This window comes from Penicillium verhagenii, assembly GCF_028828195.1.
Source record: "Penicillium verhagenii strain IBT 33310 chromosome Unknown utg000007l_segment0_segment0, whole genome shotgun sequence".
In the NCBI taxonomy this organism is placed as follows: domain Eukaryota; kingdom Fungi; phylum Ascomycota; class Eurotiomycetes; order Eurotiales; family Aspergillaceae; genus Penicillium; species Penicillium verhagenii.
Window position 1 is genome coordinate 2,876,059 of NW_026643171.1, and position 23,807 is coordinate 2,899,865.

A 23,807-nucleotide genomic window follows, 5' to 3' on the forward strand; every position below is an offset into this window, starting at 1 on the left:
ATAAGATTTCAAGGCGGAGTCTTTCTGCCGCTTTTTTTTCTCTGCGCAAGCCTTGACATTGATCTTTCTGTGTTTCTTGTTCAAACTTGCAAACCTGACGATTTCAGAGCAGGTTATACTGTCATAATGGGCCAAAAAAGAGGACGCGACTCCAAGCCACAGGCTGGTGAGGCCAAGAAGCGCAAGAAGGGTGGTAAGGTCGAGGTGGTATCTGAAGATGAAACCTATGGCGCAGTTGGCGTTGATGATCTCAACTGGAAAGAAGTTGCTATGCCCGACCGAATGGAAGATGCGGAAGGATTCTTCGGACTAGAGGAGATTGATGGTGTGGATATTATTCGTGCATCAGACAATGGCGTGGTCCAATTCAAGGTATGCCATTTTGTACTGGGTATCCGCGGCGCTCTAATTGCATACTAATCTAAACGGCAAATAGGCAAAGACAGGCAAATCCCCCAAGTCTATTTTAAGAACACCGACTGCCGAAGAGACCGCTTTTGAAGAATGGTCAGGCTTCAGCGATGGAGAGTCAACCGAAAAAACAACCGCCACATCAGAGGATGCTCCGAAGCCGAAGGATGATAATAAGAAGTCAAAGCCGAAGAAGGAGGCCAATGGAGGAAAGGATGTCAAGGATACTAAGGCAACAAAAGACACCAAAGACACCAAGGAGCCCAAGGAAGCCAAGGACACCAAAGAGGCCAAGGAGCCCAAGAAGAAAGACACCAAACAGAAGGACGGCAAGACAAAACAAGCAAAGCCTATCCAAGATGCCAAGTTCAAGGGCGGCCTTTCTTGGGAAGCACTCGATGAAGCTGAAAGTGATGATGAGGTGGATGTTTCAGCTTGGACCGAGCTTGGTCTGTCGCCTGAGATCCTTGCCAGTCTCTCTAAGTTGAAGTTCAGTACTCCAAGCGCCATTCAAAAGGCCTGCATTCCAGGTATTCTAGACGGACACGATATGGTTGGTAAGGCATCAACCGGTTCCGGAAAAACTCTCGCCTTCGGTATTCCAATTATTGAACATTATTTGGAAAAGCGAGGGAAGAAGATCGAAACCGATAAGAAGCCACCCTCAGCTCCTTTGGCCCTCATTCTTTCACCTACTCGAGAGTTGGCTGTTCAATTAGGCAAGCACATCGGTGCTTTAATTGAGAATGCCCCAGACACCAACGCACGAGTTGCCCTTTTGACAGGTGGTCTGTCCATTCAAAAGCAGCAAAGACAGCTTGCCACTGCCGATATTGTTGTCGGTACACCAGGCCGCGTGTGGGAGATTCTGAGCACAGGATCTGGCTTGATTAGCAAGATGCAAAAGATCAGATTCCTTGTTGTGGATGAGGCAGATCGTCTGCTCAGCCAAGGAAACTTCAAGGAAGTGGAAGAGATTGTTGGCGCTTTGGACCGTCAGGAACACAACGATTTGCCGGAAGGCGAGGAAGAAGAGGAAGAGGCGGATGAGCAACTCAAGGCTCGCCAAACTCTTGTTTTCTCGGCCACCTTCCACCGCGATCTCCAACAAAAGCTTGCCGGAAAGAGTCGTTGGTCAGGAGGAGATCTGATGGACAACAAAGAGTCCATGGAATACTTGCTCAAGAAGCTCAACTTTCGGGAGGAGAAGCCAAGGTTCATCGATGTCAACCCTGTTTCGCAGATGGCTGACGGACTTAAAGAGGGCATTGTTGAATGTCCTGCAATGGAGAAGGTAAGAACATTATACTCCAACAATCCTTCTTTGCAACAAAACTGACGTAAAAAATTAGGATCTTTATCTTTACGCACTCTTACTCTACCACCCCAAACACCGCACTCTCGTATTTACCAACTCTATCTCTGCGGTTCGTCGTGTAACTCAACTGCTCCAAGCATTGGGACTCCCCGCTCTTGGTCTCCATTCCAGCATGGCACAAAAAGCTCGACTTCGCTCAGTAGAGCGCTTCTCCTCACCTACCGCTGATCCTAGCTCTATCCTCGTCGCTACTGATGTTGCCGCCCGTGGTCTTGATATCAAGGGCATTGATTGCGTCGTTCATTACCACGCCCCCCGTGCAGCTGATTCCTACGTTCACCGATCGGGTCGTACTGCCCGTGCCGGTGCAATCGGAAAGAGTGTTATCATCTGTTCTCCGGACGAGGTCGTCAGCGTGGCTCGCCTTGCTGCCAAGGTCCACTCTCGAGACCCCAACGCTAGTACCAAGAAACTGCCTTTGGAGTCTCTCGAAATCGACCGTCGCGTCGTTGCTCGGGTAAAGCCTCGTCTCGCATTGGCCAAAAAGATCACCGACGCCAATCTCGCCAAGGAGAAGGTTTCTTCAGAGGGCAACTGGTTGCGTTCTGCGGCTGAGGATCTTGGTGTTGAATATGACAGTGATGACTTTGATGACTCCAAGGGCAGGGGTCGCGGTCGCGGTGGTGGACGAGAGCGCCGGGAGAAGGAGGATAGCGGAATCACCAAGGGTGAATTGAATGCACTCCGAGCGGAGTTAAAGCATCTACTTTCACAGCGCATCAACATTGGTGTTAGTGAGCGTTATCTCACAGCAGGTCGCGTTGATATTGAGGCTCTGCTCCGCGGCGAGGGCAACAAGTCCTTCCTCGGCCACCTTGATCCTTTGGGCTTCTAAGCTACTTTTTGATTTTCTATTTATGTTGGTCCGTGGAGACCAATTCGATACCATACCAAGAGGGATGTCGATCTGTACAGTGTGCTCTCGTTACATAGCCCCGCTTGTCAAAACAAAATCGTTCATGCTATTTTCATTAAGATGCATAATAAATCTTTATAGCAGAAGAACCCTACTCAAGTGCATCCATTCAATGTTTCGTAAACGCTACTCAGCCAAGGCAACATCAGTACGTCACTTTGCCATAAGAATCTAGATTTCCTAGGGTAGAAATAAAAGTGGACCAATCTTATCGGCATGCCGAGATCTTCCATTCGGCGGCATTCCGAGGGCCCGCCGAAATCGGGACTTTTTTGCCCCACCGTTGGGTCCAACAGAAAAAAATTCCAAGGAAAAGGGTAGAAGCGGAGAAAAAGTGTCAATTCATTCTGTCGTATGGTTAAGGTTCATGTAATCCCTGCTTTTGAAATATCTTTGCTCAGCACACTATATCAAATCGAGTACTTGAAGTACCCAAAAACGTCTTGATATACAACTTGCATACGAACGTTGCGGGTTTCCACTTAGCCGCAGATAATTTTCCCTTAGCTTATCGGCAGTTCGAGGTACGTACGGAGAAAGGCCCAGCCCTGATTGATAGCCAGGCTAGACTACCCTAGTGTCATCATCGAACGCCAGTCACTTACTCCAAATAGACATTCCTGGTATATACAGTGTCCCAATGTCGCTACTTCCTTTCGCAACACGGTGGGCTCTACGCCCATCAGCTCGCTCAATTGCCAGAACCTTCACACCCTCTGGCCCGATTGCCTACCTCCACCAACAGGGCCCATCTCGATCAGCCGTGGTCCACGAACAAGCACTTCCTCAAAGCCAAGCGCAAGGTTCACACACAGACACCCAATTCCTATCACAAACCAAGCCCACAGCAAAGGAGTCGCAATCCGCACAGTCACAACATGCCGAGTCCTCAGGCCTCGACGCCCTCATTACCCAGATGCCCCTCGTCCAAAACCTCCGCCAATCCCACAAGAACTACAAAGAATCACGCCCCCACCTCGCCATCCCGCCCGCCATCCGGCAGCACCATTTCGTCGGTGGGAGTCTAGCGGGCGCGGGCAAACTAGCCTTGGCTCCGTACATGTGGACCTCGTCACAGAAAGCCAGCGCGGAATCGAAGAGCAAGACGAAGACTAGCAGCGTTGTCTCTGTGTTCCATATTGGAAGGGACCTGTGCGGACATCCTGGTTTTGTACATGGTGGTTTGCTCTCGGTGCTGTTTGATGAGGTCTTTGCTAGATGTGTTTCTGCTGCTTTCCCCAGTGGGCTTGGGATGACGGCGAACTTGAATGTGGATTTCAGGAAGCCTGCGCTGCCGGATCGGATGTATGTGTTGCGGGCTAAGACAACTAAAGTTGAGGGACGGAAGGCGTGGGTTGAAGGGCGGATGATTTGTCTTCCATTGGATTTACCTGCAGCTCGCGGTATCCCGGCTATGGTTTCAGATACGAGTCTGTTAATGGAAGATAGTGAGGGGGCAGTTATGGTTGCTGAGGCGAAGGCTTTGTTCGTGGAGCCTAAGTTTGCTGATGTGAGTACATATATGGATATGAACATTTGTTGACATGGAGTTTGCTAACTTTGCTCTTTAGTCCATGGTGTCTGTCTACCGTACTTGATGGTCGCTGCGAGTGCCTTTCATCGCTTCGATCTTCTCTCTTGGATGATTTTGTTTCCTTTGTTCGATAATTGATAGAGCGTACATAGACTATAGACTAGAACATATTCCAATTAATTACAAAGATGTGTGATCAACATCTTTATAGATACATAGTAGATACATGCCTATACCAATATCCTACAGTATTCTGGAATATTACCTAGGGGATTGATAACCAGTAAGAAACAGAACAAATCTGATCAATAGAAAACAGTATCCATTGCTATCTAATACAATTATCATGGGAAAGGGGAATCCACCTTGACGCCCCTCGACTCAAAAAAGGCATGAAGAAATAAAGAAAGTATCAGCCCAGCCGAAAACAAAAAAGAGAAAAGTCGAGAATTTGGGGGATCATCAAGAACAAATCAGCAAGTTGCACGTCATCGCATCATTAAGAAGGTCCCGCTCCTGGTGGGAAAGATTGCGCCGGCATTGCCGGCGCTGCCGGTCAATAGAATGCAGTGAGAACGAGCCTTGAACAGGAAGCGCTGGTGCGTGAAGAAAATGAAGCCATCTAAGACAAGTGGAAGGCACCTTGTCCTTCCTTGATGGCAACGGACAATCGGTTCTTGAGTTCTTTGAGACTGCTGTAGTCGGGGAGCTTGAGATAGTTTACACAAGTCATGACACTAGGCAAGTAATCATCGGCTGTGTAAGGGGGTTCGCTCGGACGGCACACGACCGTAAAGATGGGAGTAAGACTTTTGAAGCCTACAAACAGAGATTAATACTGTCATAGAAACCCGAGAGTTGAAATTATAGAACTTACCACCGATGGGGAGTTTCGGGCTACCAGTGACAAACTGAAGGAAATCACGACGCTGCTGCTTGTCCATTTCGCTCATTGTTTGGAGCAGATTTCGGACACTCCTGCTGTCCATATTAAAGCCATGGTCAGCTTTGATGGAGTCCATTAGTGTCTCGATGGTCCAGTCTTCCTCGGCCTGTCCGAAGAGCATAACCAATTCACTGGGAGTGAAAGCACGAAGAGAAGAGAAAGGGAAGACTTGAGAGAATCCAGCACGGAACGCATCAACTTGATGGCGGACACCACTACCCAGGGTCATGTCAATGACTCTCTCGACATATTTATCCACATTTTCGATAGTCAATGAGATATCAGATCCACCTGGAACTAGGTCGATGGATGGATAACCAGGCAAGGTGAAATCCAGACCCAAGTCCTCAACCCGGGCACCATCGACAACAATGCTTTGAATGGCTTTGGACTTGTCTTGTTGGGAGAGAGTTCGGTCCTCCTGAATTGCATTCTTTGCATTGACAAATTGCTTCAGCATGCCTAGAGACCTAGCCAAGCCTTCGTCCACGGCCTTGATCGTTCCAAGAGATGGCGCGACAGAGGAGAGTGTATCGGCAATGCGGAAGAACGCCGGGTTGAAAGAAACATCAATAATTCTCGAGTCAAGCATAGAGCGTGCAACAAATTTTCCAAGAACTTTGAAAATGTTTAATTGTTTTTTGCCAGTGTCATGGGATGCTTGTTCCTCGCTCATTGGAGCAGGAAACAGACCCCGCTTTCCAAACGCATAATCAGCGGAAGAGTGGCCATCGCTTTCACGCCAGATCTTAAGCCTTCTTCTCGAGAACTCCTTCGAGACAGTGGAGTAAAATTCGAGAGTCGGACCCAGTCCAGTTCCGACTTCCTCGAAATACTCTACTTCAAGAACGCTTGGGGAAGATCCGTAGAGCTCCATGACTTTCATGGCAGACTCCAATATGCGAGCACGAGAAATACGAACCTTTTGACGTTGCAGTCGACCAAGGAACGGCCGATCATCTCGTCGCATATCCCGCCGACTATCCTCGGCACTCTGTGAGTTTTGCCACCTTGTCATAGCGCGAGAGTAGCCAAATGATGTTGACTGCAAGAATAGATGTCTTGTCTCGAATGGGAAAAGGAAGGAAAAGAGCCGGGCTAAGTCTTCGCTCCAGCTCGGAAGGCAACTGCTTGCCACAATCAATGGTTCTTCCAATTGGCGGTTCATTTTGGCAGTGAGCTTGGTGTTGATAAATTGGGCCAAGGGTTCTGGAGTGATGCTGGCGTGGTCTCGCGCATCCATCAGAATGTCATCGATTGTTGCGTTCATCTCATGCAGAACACGTAGAAGACGCAAAATTAAAGCTGTTATAGCATCTTTGCTGAGAGAAGAAGGCATTTCCAGGCCATCAGCACTCAAGGAGGCTTCTTTCCCGGAATTAGCCAGAGTAGACGGCTCAGGTGGGGGTGGGCCAGGAACGCGTCTGTATGTGACGGTATGAATGGCAGACCAAACATTTTTGGATTTCGTCTCATCAAGTTGTTCACGATTGTGGTGGACGGCTCGGTATACAGTGGTGTCACTGGGGATCAATTTCCCATCCACGCAGAACTCAATATGCCAGTCCTGGGGAATCGAAGCCATAGCTGCTGCATAGGACGAGAATGGACGCCCAGCTGTAGCCAGTGAGTTTTGCGCAGTTGAACCAGGCCCCGGTGCCGAGGAGGAAGGTTTAGGAGTAGAGTGCGAAGGGGTGCCCACTCGAGTACCATCCTCTTTTCGTGCTGTCACCTTGCCGGAAGAAGCGACCTCCATGTTTACGGCAGTTGGATCATGCACGTTATCGTCTTCGAGTTCGTCGTCAAGATCATCAACAATTGCATTGAGCTCCTCGTCTTCCTCCGCATCTCCAGCGTCGTCATCCTCGTCTTCGTCGCTAATCTGTCTCTCGTCGGCACACTCTAGAGGCTCATCATCCTCGTCATCCTCCTCCTGGAGTGCCGTACGCTGGTAGTTTCGGGTCCCTGAGGCCGCCTGGTTATTGCTTACTGCCGGGTCTTCATTTGCGTTTCCACCAGCTCCTGCATTGCGAGTGGGTCGATGTCCGGTCGACGGGGTTCTGGGAGAGGCATCTGAGGTGAGCTGGTCACGCATGCGTGCTGCTTGCGCAATCTGGGAGAGGATCGAGTCCCTGCTACGAGACTGGCGCGGACGGTCAGACACTGCAATTCGCGGCTGCAGGAAGTCATCCAACGCTTTAAATGTGGCAATGGCATGGATGGACACCATCAAATTTTTGTAGGGTCGGGGAACGTCAGTCCCATCCTCGGCAACAAGTTTTAACCTGAGCTGTTTTGCAAGCATGTAGGTAGCATTTGTACGAGTATTCTCGAGAGAATTATGGCTCACAGTGAGGACCTCAAAATGCTCGGTCCGGCTAAGCAAGTCTTGGAGCTTCCGAATCAACACGCTGAATGGTGTGGTTGCTGTACTCTGACTCTGGGCCTTCTCCGAAATTGTCGAACCCATGAAGGCCTTTAAGAAGGCAGACCGTGCATACTTAATACACGGAGCCTTAAAGTCCGTTAGGACATCAAGAAGGACCTCAATAACCCCAGAGTTCAAAAGTTCAGAGCTAGTAATGCTTTCCAGTGCATCTCCATCAAAGTAAGAGGCCAATTTCTTGAACAACGGGAGGCCATTTTTGTCGCCACGCGAGGCATAACACTTGCGAATATTGGTCGCCAGCAATTGGAGGTCATTAAGAATCCTCTGGGCTTCATTTCGAACCGAATCACCATGTCCCTCCTCATAGACTTGCAGAAAAGCTTGTGCATCTCGGATAACGAGATCATTGATAGATATGTCGAGCTTTTCCACAGATTGATGGCCTGGGATGGATGATGTCTCTGAATCGGACATATCATCGTGATCCTCATCTGGATCCTCTTCCTCATTATCCAAATCCTCGTCAGAATCTTCGTGCTTACTATTCTTTCTGCGTGGTCCATCACCGGCATCCATGTCAACGTCAGAAGATGCGTCAGCGTGACCTTTGTTTCCACTGCTCGTCTGGTGAGCAACTTCGACAGTCGAGGGTTCTCCCTCGGCAAGCTTGACAATTTCAGAAATAACACCCTCACGGTGGAATTGATGCTGATAGACGTGCTCAAGGCGTTGGAACAGCAGCTCTGCACATCGAAGTGCCAAAGCGACCAATGACACATGATCCTTTTGGGAGAGAATGGAGGCTAGGAATGATGCATACGGGACTGTGCGAAGAGCATCTTCAATCAAGCTAGGCTCAAGAATATGGATCATTTTCAAATGGGCGATGAGAACTTTTTGGCGAACATGGAGATTGACTGTGCTTGAGTACGCATCAGTCAAGGTGGGAAATAAGATTGCGGCAAATCTCTTGAGCTCTGCCTTGCAATCTTCCAACAATTCCCGTCTCTCATCGGGGTTCTCTGTTAATTTCGAAGATTTTAAGCCGAGAGACATGCTGTTGTGAAAGTACAAGCTGAGCAGTGTATCGGCCTGGGATGCCTCGTCGCTAGAAGCACCTGGGAGTAGTTCGCAAATCACATTCAGTGCCTCGGAGACTTGCTCGCGAGGTCGGTGAATCAGTGCCTGCATGACTAGAACACTGTCCATTTTAACAGCCGTGCTGTCAACGTCTTGTGGTGGTGATACACCGGTCAAAATTTGATAAAGGGTATCGACAATGTCCATCTTCAGTAATTCGATGGATAAGCGAGGGCTCGCCTTGGACACAATTGCCAACACACGGAGGAACTGAGTGTGAATGTGAGGGCCGATCAAGTTGGTGGTACCGGGAAGCAAAAGACGAAGGACGGCCTTGAGCATGGCAGGTTCGATCAGCTCTTCCAGGTTTTGAGGGCGATATTTGAAGCTTTCAACAATCCGCGAGACGCATAGGCACCCTTGCTCAACCACCTTGGGGTCGTTGCTTGACAGAACATTGAGCAAAGTCGGCATCACATCCCTAACAACCGGGAAAGAGTCGTGGGGAAGATTGCGGCAACAGTTGGCGGCAGTCGTAACGGCAGTACGCTGAGTGCTTGTAGGGAAGAAGTCCAAGTATGTCAGACATGCCGTCAGGCCACCCTCTTGCACGATCGAAGCCGGGAAATCTACGGAGATTTTTGCCAGTGTCTGTTCGTGAGATTAATCAGTATCAAATGGTAAAATGCCTTTTTTGTAAGGGATGCACAAGACAATGGGATATAAGAGGAAAGAAACAACATACACTTAGAGCTTGTTCAGCGAGATCGATGAATTGTATGTCCAAGAGTTTCTGGCACAGGATCGGAACTGCCTTCCCATAGACCACATTGGCTACAGACCCGCGAAGGGCCTCCATTAGATTGGCAAGGCAGCGGCAGGCAAGCAGCATGATTTCCGGGTTCTCTTCACCAAACTGGTTTGGCTGCATTAAGATGACGAGCTCCTTTACATACGGGTCAGGAGAAAACTGGCCGGAAAGATTGTCCTCGTTGGAGACAAGCAGGAGGTCCGACAATTCCTGGAGGGCGATTAATTGAAGAGAAGGGTTATCCTTCTGTCTCAAGTTACAGAGAATATCCCGAAGTCGCGAAGACATTCCGGACATCATGCCGCTTAGAGCCCGGAGTGTGCTTTGCAGGCCCATGGCACCTCGACCTCCGAAAAGACTGCTATGGAAGGATTCCAAATCCTCCTCGCCGAACGCTGAAGGATTGGTTCCGTCGTGGCTATCACCCGTGGGGGACCCTTCCTGCTCCACTTTATCATCTTGCTCTTCCACGTCCTCTTCTGCGTCTGGCATTAAAATGTCCGGATTCGATTTCGCGGTACGCTTCTTCTGCCTTCGTGGAGGTGGAGACTGGGTCGTTGGAAGTCGATCTATATGGCAAGAGGTTGTCAACAATGCGGGCTCATTTCCATCTTTAAACCGTGACATACCATTTCGGCCAGATCTCCGCCTGGAAGGGGGCGGAGGAGTGGTGGATTTGGCATCTTCTGATGGACGAGAAGATGGCCCAGGCTGTGACATGGTTGAGTTGGCTGAGCGACGGACGCCCCGACGGGTAGCTATGGCAGCAGTAGTAGGAGGGACAGCCGGAGCAGGCCGGGGTGCTGAAGTTCGTTGACGCTTAGATCGGCGTGGGGGAGAAGGAGCTGCGGTGTCTGCGGTGTCTGCGGTGTCTGGTTGTGGATCTTGACGTGTCGATGATCTCCGTTTTCGAGAATTTGCCTGGGGGGGAGCAGTGGTATCTGATGGAACGGGATCTGTGGAAGGAAGATCTGTGACAGCCCTCGCAGCTGAGCGAGTGATTCTGCGTGACATTGTGAGCGACTGACGTGCTGGGCGTGAACGTGTTGGGGGAAACAAAGAAGACGGCGGCAAGGCAAAGAAACAGAGGGATGGCACGTAGGATGTGTACGCGTTACAGATGAAGGATGGAAGATATTATGGAAAGGTTTGGTGGTTGGGTATGGAGATTCCCCGCAGCCCGAAATGACGTTGGGGAAGGAAAGCTTAAGAGAATGAAGACAAAGCCGTCAAGATAAACAATACTCTCAGTCCTCTTTTCTTTAGATGTACTACCAGTAATTTTGTAGGCAGAGGCGGGACCATATTCCAATTGGGGGCGGTGACAGTAGAGGATAGGGTAAAGGGGATTGGATGTGATGTACCTCAAGGCAGGCGAGGTGGCAGCTCCTGCGGGGGAGACGGAATAATCCTCGAAAGGGTCCTGACGGTTGACGGGCCTTTGCCTGGCCATAAGTTACCAGGTCAGGGGTCGGGAATAATGTAAATGAACGTTGACGCCGTTTCAACCCGCCATCCGCACACTTATGTTGGCCGAGAAGCGGGTGAATAGGCGAGCAGATATTGGGGAGGGGAGGGGAGGGACTTGGGCGGTAGCGGTAGATGCGTGGAAAGTTGGGGCTATTAAGGACGAACCAGCGAAAGAACTAAGAAGGAAAGTTGAGATATGATCAATAGAAAAGCACCAAAGTTGATGAAATGACGATGGGCGATGTGAAATTGTTGGGTGGGGGAGAAGGAAAGGAAGAAAAGAGGGAGTGCGCGGTTTGTGACCATTGGATTCGGAGAGCGCCAGGCGGCGGAAGTGCAACATTCGTGATGAGATAAGACAACCAGTTATATGGTAGCCACAACCTTGCAAAATTGATATTTGGACTGGGTTTTAGAGTCATGCGATATATGTAATTACTTTAGGCTTATGTATATACGGAATTATTTTCAGAAATAATTTCAAGGTTTGTTTAGCCTGTATAAGTTTTTGTTCTTGAAAGGCCATTTAAAGAAGTATGGCTTAGTATGGAGGCAAGAGGCAAATTGTATGGAGTTGGTATAAGTAAGGGGTACTATAAAACCTGCTTTGATTTCATCTGAACATGACGTTTGGGAATAATTGACAATTAGAAATAAAAGTATATAATATTATATACATTAGTACTAGTATATATATATAAGTATACAAGTATATATTTAGCCAAGTAAGATAGATCCAATATGCCCAAGTGCGGCTAAATGTAAATGTTACCATGACGAGCTCCGTACAGCTCAATACGTACACCTCAAAGTGCCCTCACTACTCTCTGATTGCGGGCCGATCGCGACCGTAGATTTAATTGACTCACCGAAGTCACCGAACAGTCCTTAATAATCACTCCAATGTTGAAAGCATCCCTTCCACCTTGTTGAATTTGTTCTTTTCTTTATACCCCCGGTCTCACCTTTTCCGCCTCCCGTTTGCCCCCCGCGTTTTTCTTCCAGAGTTTAAACTGGGAACGTTGATAAAAACTTCGCTCTTTCCCCCACTTCCCCGACTCATCAACGCCCCCTCTTTCCCCCCCTCCAACTGCCTCGGAACGACTCGCTACCTAGTTAATCACCCACACTTTCCAACCCAACCCCACGATGGCCTTCGAAATGGTTGGAGGCCAGAGTGACGATGTTCACCAGGCCCCCGTCCAAATCCCTCCGACTCCGATGGACAACGACTATATGTTCCCCGATCTACGCCTCAAGCGCAAGATGACCGATCCGGAGAAGACGCCGCTTCTGCTGGTCGCTTGTGGCTCCTTTTCGCCCATTACCTACCTGCACTTGCGCATGTTTGAGATGGCCGCCGATTACGTTAAGTTCAGTACCGATTTTGAACTTCTTGGCGGTTATCTGTCCCCCGTCTCGGACTCCTACCGGAAGGCCGGTCTTGCCAGCGCAGAGGACCGGTAAATACATCCCATTGTTCTCTATGCACAATCACCAACAATAATGATTGCTAATTGAAGCGGCGGTATATTAGTGTCGCAATGTGTCAACTGGCAGTCGATCAAACATCAGACTGGCTGATGGTTGATACCTGGGAGCCCACCCAGAAAGCGTACCAGCCGACCGCAGTGGTCCTAGATCATTTTTACCACGAGATTAATACTGTCCGTGGTGGTGTTGAGGCCGCAGATGGAACCCGAAAGCCTGTCCGTATTGCCTTACTGGCAGGTGCCGATTTGATTCACACCATGTCCACCCCGGGTGTATGGAGTGAGAAAGATTTGGATCACATTCTCGGAAAATACGGCGTAAGTGGCATCCAAAAATCTACTTTGGAGAGATAACGGCTTATTAACTTTCATACCAGTCATTCATTGTGGAGCGCAGTGGCACCGATATTGACGAAGCGCTGGCCAGTTTGCAGCCCTGGAAAGACAACATATACGTGATTCAACAGCTTATTCAAAACGATGTTAGCAGCACCAAGATCCGTCTCTTCTTGAGACGCGAGATGAGTGTTCGCTATCTCATCCCCGTCCCTGTTATTCATTATATTGAGCAACACCATCTTTATGAAGATGATGGGACCGCCAATGAAAAAGGCAAGGAAAGACAGGAAGCTGGAAGGTCAGCGTGATATGGCTTCAGACGACCCAATCGCCGCGAGGCCATGACGACAAACTACTACGACCCTGATACGATACCCCCCTTTTGTGCTGTCTCTACCTTGAATATGGAGTTGAAATCCGAACCCGAATCACCTGGCAGGCTTGGGGTATTCCCCAGTAGTATTGGTTCACCCATCCTACCCGGATCAATCTCAGCTTGACTTGCCCAGGTCATCTTTCGGCGCTGTACAAGAGTAGGACGATCTAATTTTTTTTTTTTTTTTTTTGGGTTTTTCGCTGGTGTTAAAGAGAGGATTTTCACCCCACGCACTTAGCCTGGGGATTTTTTTGTTGTTTTCTTTTGATTTTGAAATAAGTTTGAATTGTGTTTAATCTGAAACCGGTCTTTACTGGCTTTGGCGGAACAGAATCAGCGGAATGTACATATGGCCTTTCCTCCGCTGTCTGATCCGATCTGTAAATACGAAAGATGGTGATAGACCTCCCATGACTTCAACAATGACGATTATACAAGAATTTCCAGATTCCATAGCAAAGTAGTATTATTAAGCATATAATCTTAGCATTATACCCCCGGAATCGTCGGGGTTACTACATCGGGAAATGGATCGACCTCACTGATGCATCATTATCACAATGGATGACACCATCCATGGATCTCGGAGGTATTTTATGCAGGTGTCGGATCAACGTGCATGCTTAGCGAACCTAATTACGAAACCGCAAGGCGTTACCTTGTTCCCTTGAAAAGTAAATCGGTAGTGAAAAAGAAAAGAGGAGAAAGGGAGAAAGGCCAGAACGGCCAGAACGGCGTTGGTTCAGTCCGATTGACCGATCGTAGCCTGTTATCTTCCGTTATCGACACTTTTAATCTTGGCCCCTCCACATTTTCCCGACATTAAATTGTCCTAGGCACCGCCCCTCGAGGGACCCTAGAGGAAGCTCACTCTCTTCTTTGTATTCTCTTTCACTCATGTTTTTTAATTCCAATCCCACGTTTTCGCCCTCTATGGCCCCTCACCAAGCTATGCCAACGCCGCCCTGGCCATTAACCCCTCCTGATGCCTCGGACCCCCCACCAACAGCCTCTAAAGATGTCTCCTCCGTCGTAACCGCAATTCATGTCATGTCCACTGAGCGTGCTGCGCTCTCCCACCTCGAACGCCTGTATCAAACAGATGCTCGAGCTCAGCAAGAGCTTGCGCGCGCAGTGGATCAGATTGCGCAGAGTGTACGCGACGGCGGCAAGCTCGTCGTTTGCGGCGTGGGCAAAAGCGGCAAAATCGGGCGCAAGATCGAGGCAACTATGAACAGTCTAGGTATATACTCGGCGTTCTTACATCCGACGGAAGCTTTGCATGGCGATCTGGGATTGGTCCGGCCGGTAAGCCATATATCCTTGCTAGATGGGCTGCATTGTATTCCCCGAGGTGCAGCCTGATTGATTATATCGGGGATTTAAATTTTATTTTCCTTACTGATTGATTGGTTGTTGGCTTTGTCTTAGAATGATACAATGCTTCTCATTTCGTTCTCAGGTCGCTCGCCTGAGCTACTATCTCTGTTACCGCATATCCCCGCTTCAGTTCCTATCATCGCCTTGACCTCACATACAGACCCGTCCACATGTCCAATACTATCTTTGCATGGGCCTTTGGGCCTGGGAATCCTTCTACCGGCTCCGATTCATGAGGGCGAGGAAGCTTCTTTGGGAGTTTGCGCTCCGACATCATCTACAACGGTAGCCTTGTGTCTTGGAGATGCATTGGCTATTGCGGTAGCACGCATTCTACACACTGCGCCGGGCAAGGGACCTGCAGATGTGTTTCGAAGCCACCACCCTGGAGGTGCAATTGGTGCCGCGGCGATGATGGAGACACCGTGGACGGCCCCATCCAGTGCTGTTTCAACGACGACATTCGATTCTCCATCATCATCCATTTCTTTACAATGGGAAGACCTCAATAGCAGTCCCTCCATTCCGCCATTTACACTTCAGTCTCCACCTGAACATCGCCTCATCCCTTCAGATATACTTGTTCCTCTTGATCAAATCCCCACTGCTTCATCAGCCACCGCAAAGGGCCCCGGTGATGTTCGGTTACTCGACATTCTTCTAGCGGCCATTCAGCACCCCAATGCGAAATCATGGGTGTTCCTTTCACCGACTGAGATCGCCCCACCTCGCATGATTCGGTCCCTTCTGTCCCGACAGACTAATGTGGACCTGTGCGTCGCCGACGCCGTGGCTAAAGACCCTGGCCAGCCACTCACCGTGGCCCGGTCTGACTGGTGTCTAGTGCCAGAATCGACCCCGCTTACTGAGCTGCGGCGCTTGGTCTCCACATCCCGAGCTAGCTCGACCCCAATAGCTGTTATCGCTGTGATGAAAGACATCACCATCCCTAGCAGTTGTATAGGGGTAGTAGAAGCAGAGGATCTTTGGGGTGAATGATGTGCGATCATGTCGTTGAAGTTCTTTCCCCTGCATCTTTACATATCTTTCTTTAGCATTTCTACTGGATTTCCCATCTCATCGTCTGTATATTTTTTGACGATGTTGCGTTTGTCTTTCGTTTCTCTGAATCTATGGATATAGAGGTAACCCGGATATCTAAATATCAAGATATCCGAACATCAAGATATCTGATGAAAATACACGTATCATGCCCCAAACCTCAGTGGGCGTTTCAACTGATCCCAAAATTTACATACTTGGATATCAAATTATTAAAAAGACTTGTAGCCATTCACAATACATAATACAATATATAAAAAGACAATGATGCGAAAGATGTATAGTACACAATCCACAGATATCGCTTCGACAATAAGCTTAAGCCTGGATAGGCTTAATACCCTTGTGGATAGCGGCAATACCACCAGTCAGGTTCTCGTATCCACGTCCAGGAATCATGAATCCAGCCTTCTGAATCATGCCGCGGAACTCATCCTGGCTGGGAAATTGCTCAATACTCTCAACAAGGTACTGGTAGCTATCCCGATCACCAGCAACAAGCTGCCCAATCAAGGGAATAGCACTAAAGTTCCACCTCTTGTACACCGCATCAAAGACAGGGTTATCAACCTTGCTAAACTCCATGCAAGCGAACACACCGCCCGGCTTAAGCACACGGTACGCCTCATCCAGCGCAGCCTGCTTATCCGTGAAATTGCGGATTCCAAACACAACAGTGTACAGGTCAATGGAGTTGGACGGAATGTGCGGCATGGACTGGGCGTTCGCCTCCACAAAGGACAACCGGGGAGTGTTGTAGTAGGGTGTGTCGATGGACCGCTTGCGGCCCTCGGCTAGCATATCGGCATTGATGTCGCTGATCGTCACGCGGGTCTCGATATCGTGGTTAATGTTCGTGGCGTGGTCGAGCATGCGGAATGCGATATCACCGGTCCCGCCGGCGATATCGAGGATGTTCCAGCCTTTTTGGTTGGGGTTGTTAATGCGAGCGCTGAGCGGGGAGCCGGGGTTGAGGGAGCGGACGAAGTGGTCTTTCCAGAGGCGGTGGATTCCCAGGGACATGAGGTCGTTCATTGTGTCGTAGGAGGAGGCGACGGAGCTGAAGACTGCGCCGACTGTTCCGTGAGAGTCTTGTTAGCTTCTGTTGATGCTTGGTATGGTATGCCCTTGGGGAAGGGAATAACCGGTTTGCTTCATGGCGAACCACTTTGTCGTGTACTTTGTTCACTCAATTGGGGGCAAGGGAGGCTCACCTCGTGACTCCTTGTCTGACTCCGGCACATTGGTGAAGCCGAAGTGTGTCATGCGTTCCCGGTCCTGCTTGCTTTGGTCCTGGGCGGCGCGGGTGCAGGAGAAGCAGCGGTAGGAGGTGGTGGGCTGGAAGGCACGGCGCTTTGCGCTGTAGTGCAGAGCCCGCCAGGCGGAGCGAGTCGACATGGTCGACATGGTGGAATTTGGGGAATTAGGATTGCGAGTGATGGGGAATGATCTGGAGATGCTCCCGACAACTTTTCCGAGAGAGAAAATCGAGACCCACTCGGTTTTCCCCCTAACCGGGATCCCGTTGCCAATCAGATCGCGTATTTTGCGGTAGCACATGAACAGACATAACAACAGCTATAGTTGAATGATTAGAAGATTGAGAACAATACTAGTAGTATGTATGATGTATGATGTATCTTCAGATTTAGTCCATTCTCATATCGGCGTTAATGAGGTTAGTAGCTGGCCACGTGCCTAGGTGGAAAACATAAACACATATGTAAACAGTTTCCAACCATAGTATCCATTTGCTTGGTGTATGTGTTTACCATCACATTTGTTTAATCCATCGTTTCCAAACGCGTCGACCTGATCTTCGAAACCCTAGGTAAGACCTGGATTCTGTTTGACCCTCCTCCATCAGTTACCCAGTCCAGCTAATGCCGACATCTACTCTAAGTTACCATGGCTTCAAACCAGCTATCCAACGGCTCCTCCCACGACGGGGAACCCCAAGGTGATTTCGAATACATTCATAATAGTTAGGCCAATCCATCCCCTTGACTTCACGTCACAGTACCAGATCTCAAAAATCCAATCAAATCCTGAGATCAAAGTTTGGAACCTTCAAAGGTTGGAAACTAACTGAGAAACAGTCGAGGCTTACATCACTTATCCACCCGACAAGAGCACCACAAACGGCATTCTCTTAATCACAGATGCGATGGGCCACAAGTTCATAAACTCTCAGCTTATAGCCGACCAGTTCGCTGCAAAGGGCTACTTTGTTGTCATGCCGGACATGTTTGGCGGCGATGCGGTGCCTGTCGATCGACCCATGGGCTTCAAAATCATGAACTGGGTGACGAAGCACTCGCCTGCCGAGACGGATCCTATCATCAGCGCTGTCATTAAGGAGATGCGTGACACTATGGGCTGTGAGCGCATTGGAGGTGTTGGGTATGGCTTTGGGGGGAAATATGTTTGTCGATACCTTCGGCCGGGATTGCTGGATGTTGGGTTCATTGCACATCCGAGCATGTTGGAAGGGGATGAGCTGAGTGGGATTGACGCGCCGTTGAGTATTGCTGCTGCTGGTGAGATTGTCTTTTCTTTCCGATACTCTCCCAATATCGTATCTTGGTCAGCAAAATTGGTGCTAATGAGATTTTTTATAGTTCGGGATTTCGTCTTCGTCACGACTAAGCGTCGCGAGTGCGAGGTGATCTTGGACAAGTTGGAGGTTCCTCATCAGATCAGTCTCTTTTCGGAGGTGGAGCATGGGTTCGCAGTTCGCAGTGATCTTTCTAAGCATCGTCAGACATTTGCCAAGAAACAGGCTTTCCATCAAGCTGTTGCTTGGTTCGACCATTATCTGAAGGTTTATTAAAGTGTGATGGAAGTTCACCCTGGACGTCAAGGTTCCAAAGCTGAGCGGCTATCTTTCAACAAATGTCAACAGATCTGAAGGCCATGTGATACATTATTGACATTATCCTAGGAGGTTGTTTCGATGAAATATTAAATACATTGCTTTTCTATACGTAACAAGTAAATGCAAACCTTGGGCCATCATTCGAAAGCCAATGGTAAGAAGCCCTCGGAGTGAGAATTATCTAACGGCCACGGCCAGCCTGCCAGCAGTTCCGGCGGCAATTGAAATTGCATCATTTGATTGTCCATTGGTCCACCAGGCCCAATATGTTGTGCCGAAGGATTAAAGCTCGCGTGAGGCATCGTGGGTTTGACGTCAACTGGCGCAGGAGCAGGAGTATTATTCGGCGGGTTCTGTAGTGGAGGAATGGCTGAAAGATTGACTAATCGTGAAGTACGCATATAGCCATCTATTCGGTCAACTTGTGACCGGAGACGTTCGCTAGCACCGGCTGCACGGTGGAGACCAACTTCAAGACGGTGGAGAAGGCTGGCCATCTCAAGGCTTCAATCGATATCAGCGCTGCCCAGTGATTGGTGAAAAGGGATGGAAACTCACAGTAAAGTACGAACGCGTCGATACGATGCGTCTGATAAACTTCCTTCCATAACCGAGCCAAGAATGTAGCCAATTCCTCCCAAATGATGGAGCTTAGAAGCCTGTTAGTTTCCGAGTTGATCTTATGTTTGAGAGACCGAACATACCAGAGGAGAGCTGATGGCCCTCAGATATTCCACTGGGACCTTCGAAAATACACTGAGCAGCTCACCAGCTACATCGCACTTCTTGTCTACTCCCACCTCTTCGGCAGACAAAAGAACCATCCTGAGGAGCTGTAAAGTCGCCTGAATATTCGCAGATTGAAAACCAAAGAGGTCGTGAGTCCCATCGCCGGTCGTAGGTGGCGTTTCACGAAATTGTGGAGGCAGTGCAGCATACATGGAAAGCACTCGTTCCATGACAACCGGTTCCGACATTGACGCTGGACTGAAAAGAGACCAAACCTCCTGAGTTCCATTCGCGGAGGAAAATTTCCGTTTGGTGCCGTCAACCACATGTTCGAGGATACGATAGAGATCGGTAGTAAAGTTCCATCCGTGCATCCAAGATACAGGTTGCCTTGAGACCACCGGGACCTCGCCCTGTCTGAGAGCGGATTCTGGCGACATGGTGTGCATGCCGTAGCCGTGGTTGGTGATGAACTCATCATCTACCTCGCTAGGATATCGAACAAGGGAATGGGCTTCTCGATATCGAATCACGCCTCCCCATACGATCGTGGAGTAGATATCCAAAGTATAGATAGACCAGAACTATTTCTATTAGTTCCAATTCATGTGAGATCCAAATTATGTTGTTTCACATACCAGCCTTCGCCGTTCTTCAATTTCGATAGGACTTATATCTTTTGGCCAGAGCTTTTCATCATGAAATCCCTCCATCGTCGTTAATGTATGGTACATGCCTGAGTATTTCTGCATGTTTTTTATTTGCCCGTTTTGGATGCTGGCGATCGCAAGTATGGCACAAGCCCGCATATAATTGAACCCCTTCGCAGCAGCAAGGTCCCGAGGAAGCGAGTCTTTGGCTGCTGCATAGAATGCCTCCGATGGCGGTTCTGACAACTCTTCCCGATGCCATCGGTTAGTATACAATGCTCCATCCCGGGCGCGACCTGATACCAATGAGCAGACCGCCATCGTCGAAGCGAATAAACTTTGGTTCTGAAGATGCTCCTGGTTGTTAATTCTTTCTATAAATGATTGCTTATGAAACAAGGGAAATCTGCAGTCGGGGTGATTAGCCGAATGTCAAAGCGGTACGGAATGGAAAGGTCCAGTCCTACATGGGATAGACAATCTCGAAATAAACTTGGACGAGATTGCGAATCTGCTGGTCACAAGAAATGGCAAATGCCTTCCAAGAATTACGCAGCGCGCCATCATCATCGTACCCTTCAGCTGTTGACCATCCCGTGTTGAAAGAAGACCAGGGATCCCCTGTGAATGTCAATGACGGGCGTGAAGTGGTGTCGGCATTATACGAGCTCCTGGAGGCTGAAGAGCCCGACGCCCTCTCTGGAGGGTTACCGCGACCCATCGGAAGTAGTTGACCAACGATCGGCTTTGCGCCATCGATTGGAGTATCGCGGGGATTCACCCGTGTACCAGCTTTAACGCCACGGCGTTTAGCCGGGCGATCAAAGGTGCACGGGACGTCGAAATCCAAACAATTCTGGCACCGACCCAGCGGGTCTTCGCTACTGCCACATTTGATGCTCCGCCTATTGCAGAAGTCGCCTGCGCATTCGTCGTCAGTTTTCGGATAAGGTAGACCCGTGTCCCGCCAAGTCAAGTGGAGAACTGGTGCATGGGAACGTGGGGGGGTGCGGGAGGTAGAACCTACAGGCCTTGGAGACGCGTTGAAGCTTTCGCGGTTTTTGAGACATTCATTCGGAATCTCCAATTGGGAGTCTGTGCTTAACCGTGAGTACGGAGTACGGTCCCGATCAATTGAGCCGGGAGTTCAAGACCGGACTTCCGAACGGGTCTCCGAACGGGAGTGGTGTAGGTCGATTATGGGTCGCGTGGTTCGGTTGAAGACGCTGAGATGGTGAAAGGGAAAACGGTCAACTGAATTATCAGCAGTTTAGCCGACACCCTTGGCTTTTTGAATTTAAGTACTGAATCATCGAATCATTGGAAAAAAAGATCCGTTATGAGAGAACTGGCTCCCTGACCCTCTAGGTTAATATGGGGCTTGCTGACTCATGCACTTGTCATGGACTTTTGTCGATTTTGACGAATCACCGTTTGCGTGTTTACATTACCCTAAAGATGCTGACGAGGCCATAATCAGATAGGACAGATACGACAGATACTAGTGTCGCGTATCTAAGCCATTAGGTATCATCTATTAAATAATGATATTTATGAACAATGCCATGCATCAACAATCGCTGAACAAAAACAAGAAGTAAAAAATGCATACCCACCTAGGCAAAGAACCCCAAAATTATGCTTATGCAAAGTTCAAATGTTTGAAACGTGAAAAGTCATCTTATAGACCGTCTCAAGTGGCTGCACGGTCTAACGATTTATGCGGATGCAACTTCGGTCTTGTCTGTATCATAGGTTTCGCTCCTGGCGACATCATGTTCCGCGAGGACGTCGCCGCGGAGTTTGTAAGCTTCTTCCATCTTGGAGTGGAATGGGCTAGAAGTTGAGAAAAGGGCTTCAATAGACTCGAGAGACCGGTTTCGAGTTTCAGGGCAGACTGGTTTAAGAATGTTAGTTTAGGTCAGGGTGGTCAAGAGAGAAGAAGACCTACAGAGGTAGACTATAGGGACCCAAAGCAAGTTCAGGCCCGCAAAAAGGAAGTATGTACGACTCTGGAGCAAATAGTAAGTATTATGGAAAGAAATACAGGTGCAGCCAGACTTACAGTCAGAGTGCCGAACATGATTGGGTTCACAAGAGTCGTCATGCCAACACCAATGGCCCAACCGGTGATTCCAAAGCCATTACCCTGAGCTCGTAGTTCACTTGGGAAGATTTCTGTGGGGATCAAAAAGGCGACAGTACCCCAAGTTGCAGCATAACTAGTGGGCGTCGGTCAGTTACTACATACTACCAAGTAAAAAAAGTCAAACGGCAACATACCCCAGATTAAATAGGAAAAGCATGGTCACTGCGCCCGGGGCATACTCGGTCGCCTTCCCAGGATCATGGAGCGAGCCCTCGAATACGGAACCGGCCTGAAAAGTCAGTCTCTGATAAATTCGCTGCACCAGGAATACATACGATTAAATTTACGGCAAACAGCACCAAAGCTCCACCCATTAAACAAGTTCGCCGGCCCAGCCGGTCGATAATTTGAGCGCTGATGATAGTACCGAGAATGCCGATTGTGTTGATACCTCCTGCAAGGCCGTCCTGCTTAATATCGCTGTAACCTGCCTGCTTCAGCAGAACGGGGGAATAAGCAGTCACCGCCTGGGGTAAGTTTGTTAGTACGCAAACAACACTGGAAGAAGAGTAGCTGTGCGCATAGTCTGTGCTTACAGTAATGCCGGTCCACGAGGCCATAATTTGAAGCCATATGCATAACCATGCTCGTCGGCCCAAATTTGTACCTGGCCTTCCTCCCCTTCCCAAGAGGATTTTTGCAAATTGGACAGGGGAACTGTGTTGGCTTTTTTTGGCAGTAACAACAATCTCCAGGTACTCTCGCTCGATTTGTTCAGGGGTGGCTTTGCCCTGGCGAATCCGAACTAAAAGCTCGCGCGCTTCTTCCGACCGACCAACCGAGGCTAGATAGCGGGGGCTATCAGGCAACATCTTGATGAAACATACTAGAAAGAGAGCGGGAAGGCACTGAAAAGCGAGCAGGAATCGCCATCGCACGTCCGAGTACCCACCATTCACAAAAGCAAGTCCAAAGGAGATCCAATATGCGAGAGATATGCCAAGGTCTGGGGAGATAATTAGCCATGAACTACTACGAAAGAAGTCGAATCGCCAAGCACCACTTACAATTCGCAATAAAGACATAACCAAGAAAACCGCCCCGATGATCGGCAGACGAAGTTTCCGAAACCAAGACAGGGGTGATGCCGGTCAATGCTATGGGCGAGTTAGTACTAGATCTCCGAATGGGTCTCACTAATGCGTACTAGCAGGGATCACGAACCACCTGTACCAATGCCCGTCACAACTCGGGCACAGATCATAAAATTTGAGTTCTGGGCAGCAGCTTGCAGTGCGCCACCTACAAGAGCAAACATAGATCCAGCCAACAGGCCGTTGATACGCCCGATGCGATCTGCGAGCCACCCACCAGCAAAGCAGCCAAAGATAGCCCCTAGATAATAGACACTGACAATCCCTCCTTCACGTGTGGTGCTGGTGATTGTGCCATCGAGCATACCGGTCTTCATTATGATCATGTAAGTGGGCGATGCATTTACCCCGCCCATGACACCCTGGTCGTAGCCCTCAAAGAAGATCGAGATCAGCGAGAAGGTGTGGATAGCTAGGTTTAGCTGCCGCGGCGAAAGCCGCTTCCACGCTGTAGTATACCCCATCGCGTTGTATGCAGTCCCCGTACCCAATAGGGAAGCACGATGTGACAGTTAATCCTTTCCTATGGGTCCCAGCCCCAAGATGGAGTTAGTGTCGGATTATGGGATGGAGCCAAGGTCCGTAACTGGAGAAAAAAGCGCGGGGGAAGGAACCACCTTGAAGCGCGTAGCCATTTTCCCTTTGCTTATTTTTCCTGCTTTTCCTGCTTTTTCTGCTTTTTCGTTCTTCCGGAGTTGATCGGGCCAGTTAAGCCGATTAAG

The 23,807-nt window shown here is 49.2% G+C and overlaps 9 protein-coding genes across 9 annotated transcripts; 5 read left to right on the top strand and 4 right to left on the bottom strand.

Annotated features, from left to right (window-relative positions):
- Positions 1-126: 126 nt before the first annotated feature.
- On the top strand, positions 127-2,624 carry mak5 (ATP-dependent RNA helicase MAK5; the record flags this gene model as incomplete). The annotated part of the gene is made up of 3 exons (XM_057167124.1): positions 127-372; positions 437-1,705; positions 1,764-2,624. The coding sequence occupies 3 exons, from the start codon at positions 127-129 to the stop codon at positions 2,622-2,624; spliced, it is 2,376 nt and encodes a 791-aa protein (XP_057020165.1).
- A 721-nt stretch (positions 2,625-3,345) lies between these two features.
- Positions 3,346-4,303, top strand: N7466_007736 (PaaI family thioesterase; the record flags this gene model as incomplete). Its single annotated transcript, XM_057167125.1, has 2 exons — positions 3,346-4,215; positions 4,277-4,303. 2 exons carry the CDS (start codon positions 3,346-3,348, stop codon positions 4,301-4,303), a joined length of 897 nt encoding a protein of 298 aa, XP_057020166.1.
- Positions 4,304-4,861: 558 nt separating this feature from the next.
- Positions 4,862-10,479, bottom strand: N7466_007737 (HECT-type E3 ubiquitin transferase UFD4; the record flags this gene model as incomplete). Its single annotated transcript, XM_057167126.1, has 4 exons — positions 4,862-5,058; positions 5,117-9,305; positions 9,400-10,034; positions 10,095-10,479. 4 exons carry the CDS (start codon positions 10,477-10,479, stop codon positions 4,862-4,864), a joined length of 5,406 nt encoding a protein of 1,801 aa, XP_057020167.1.
- A 1,605-nt stretch (positions 10,480-12,084) lies between these two features.
- Positions 12,085-13,075, top strand: N7466_007738 (nicotinamide/nicotinic acid mononucleotide adenylyltransferase; the record flags this gene model as incomplete). The annotated part of the gene is made up of 3 exons (XM_057167127.1): positions 12,085-12,398; positions 12,473-12,746; positions 12,806-13,075. 3 exons carry the CDS (start codon positions 12,085-12,087, stop codon positions 13,073-13,075), a joined length of 858 nt encoding a protein of 285 aa, XP_057020168.1.
- Positions 13,076-14,094: 1,019 nt separating this feature from the next.
- On the top strand, positions 14,095-15,522 carry N7466_007739 (Sugar isomerase (SIS); the record flags this gene model as incomplete). The annotated part of the gene is made up of 2 exons (XM_057167128.1): positions 14,095-14,451; positions 14,575-15,522. 2 exons carry the CDS (start codon positions 14,095-14,097, stop codon positions 15,520-15,522), a joined length of 1,305 nt encoding a protein of 434 aa, XP_057020169.1.
- A 381-nt stretch (positions 15,523-15,903) lies between these two features.
- N7466_007740 (class I SAM-dependent methyltransferase) lies at positions 15,904-16,992 on the bottom strand (the record flags this gene model as incomplete). The annotated part of the gene is made up of 2 exons (XM_057167129.1): positions 15,904-16,661; positions 16,800-16,992. 2 exons carry the CDS (start codon positions 16,990-16,992, stop codon positions 15,904-15,906), a joined length of 951 nt encoding a protein of 316 aa, XP_057020170.1.
- Positions 16,993-17,493: 501 nt separating this feature from the next.
- N7466_007741 (uncharacterized protein) lies at positions 17,494-18,418 on the top strand (the record flags this gene model as incomplete). The annotated part of the gene is made up of 3 exons (XM_057167130.1): positions 17,494-17,545; positions 17,685-18,125; positions 18,207-18,418. 3 exons carry the CDS (start codon positions 17,494-17,496, stop codon positions 18,416-18,418), a joined length of 705 nt encoding a protein of 234 aa, XP_057020171.1.
- Positions 18,419-18,600: 182 nt separating this feature from the next.
- On the bottom strand, positions 18,601-20,912 carry N7466_007742 (putative C6 transcription factor; the record flags this gene model as incomplete). The annotated part of the gene is made up of 6 exons (XM_057167131.1): positions 18,601-18,967; positions 19,022-19,122; positions 19,168-19,776; positions 19,831-20,248; positions 20,310-20,763; positions 20,870-20,912. 6 exons carry the CDS (start codon positions 20,910-20,912, stop codon positions 18,601-18,603), a joined length of 1,992 nt encoding a protein of 663 aa, XP_057020172.1.
- Positions 20,913-21,560: 648 nt separating this feature from the next.
- On the bottom strand, positions 21,561-23,549 carry N7466_007743 (putative MFS sugar transporter; the record flags this gene model as incomplete). Its single annotated transcript, XM_057167132.1, has 8 exons — positions 21,561-21,739; positions 21,794-21,854; positions 21,908-22,064; positions 22,126-22,220; positions 22,267-22,458; positions 22,528-22,937; positions 22,999-23,088; positions 23,156-23,549. The coding sequence occupies 8 exons, from the start codon at positions 23,547-23,549 to the stop codon at positions 21,561-21,563; spliced, it is 1,578 nt and encodes a 525-aa protein (XP_057020173.1).
- Between the last annotated feature and the right edge of the window lie 258 nt (positions 23,550-23,807).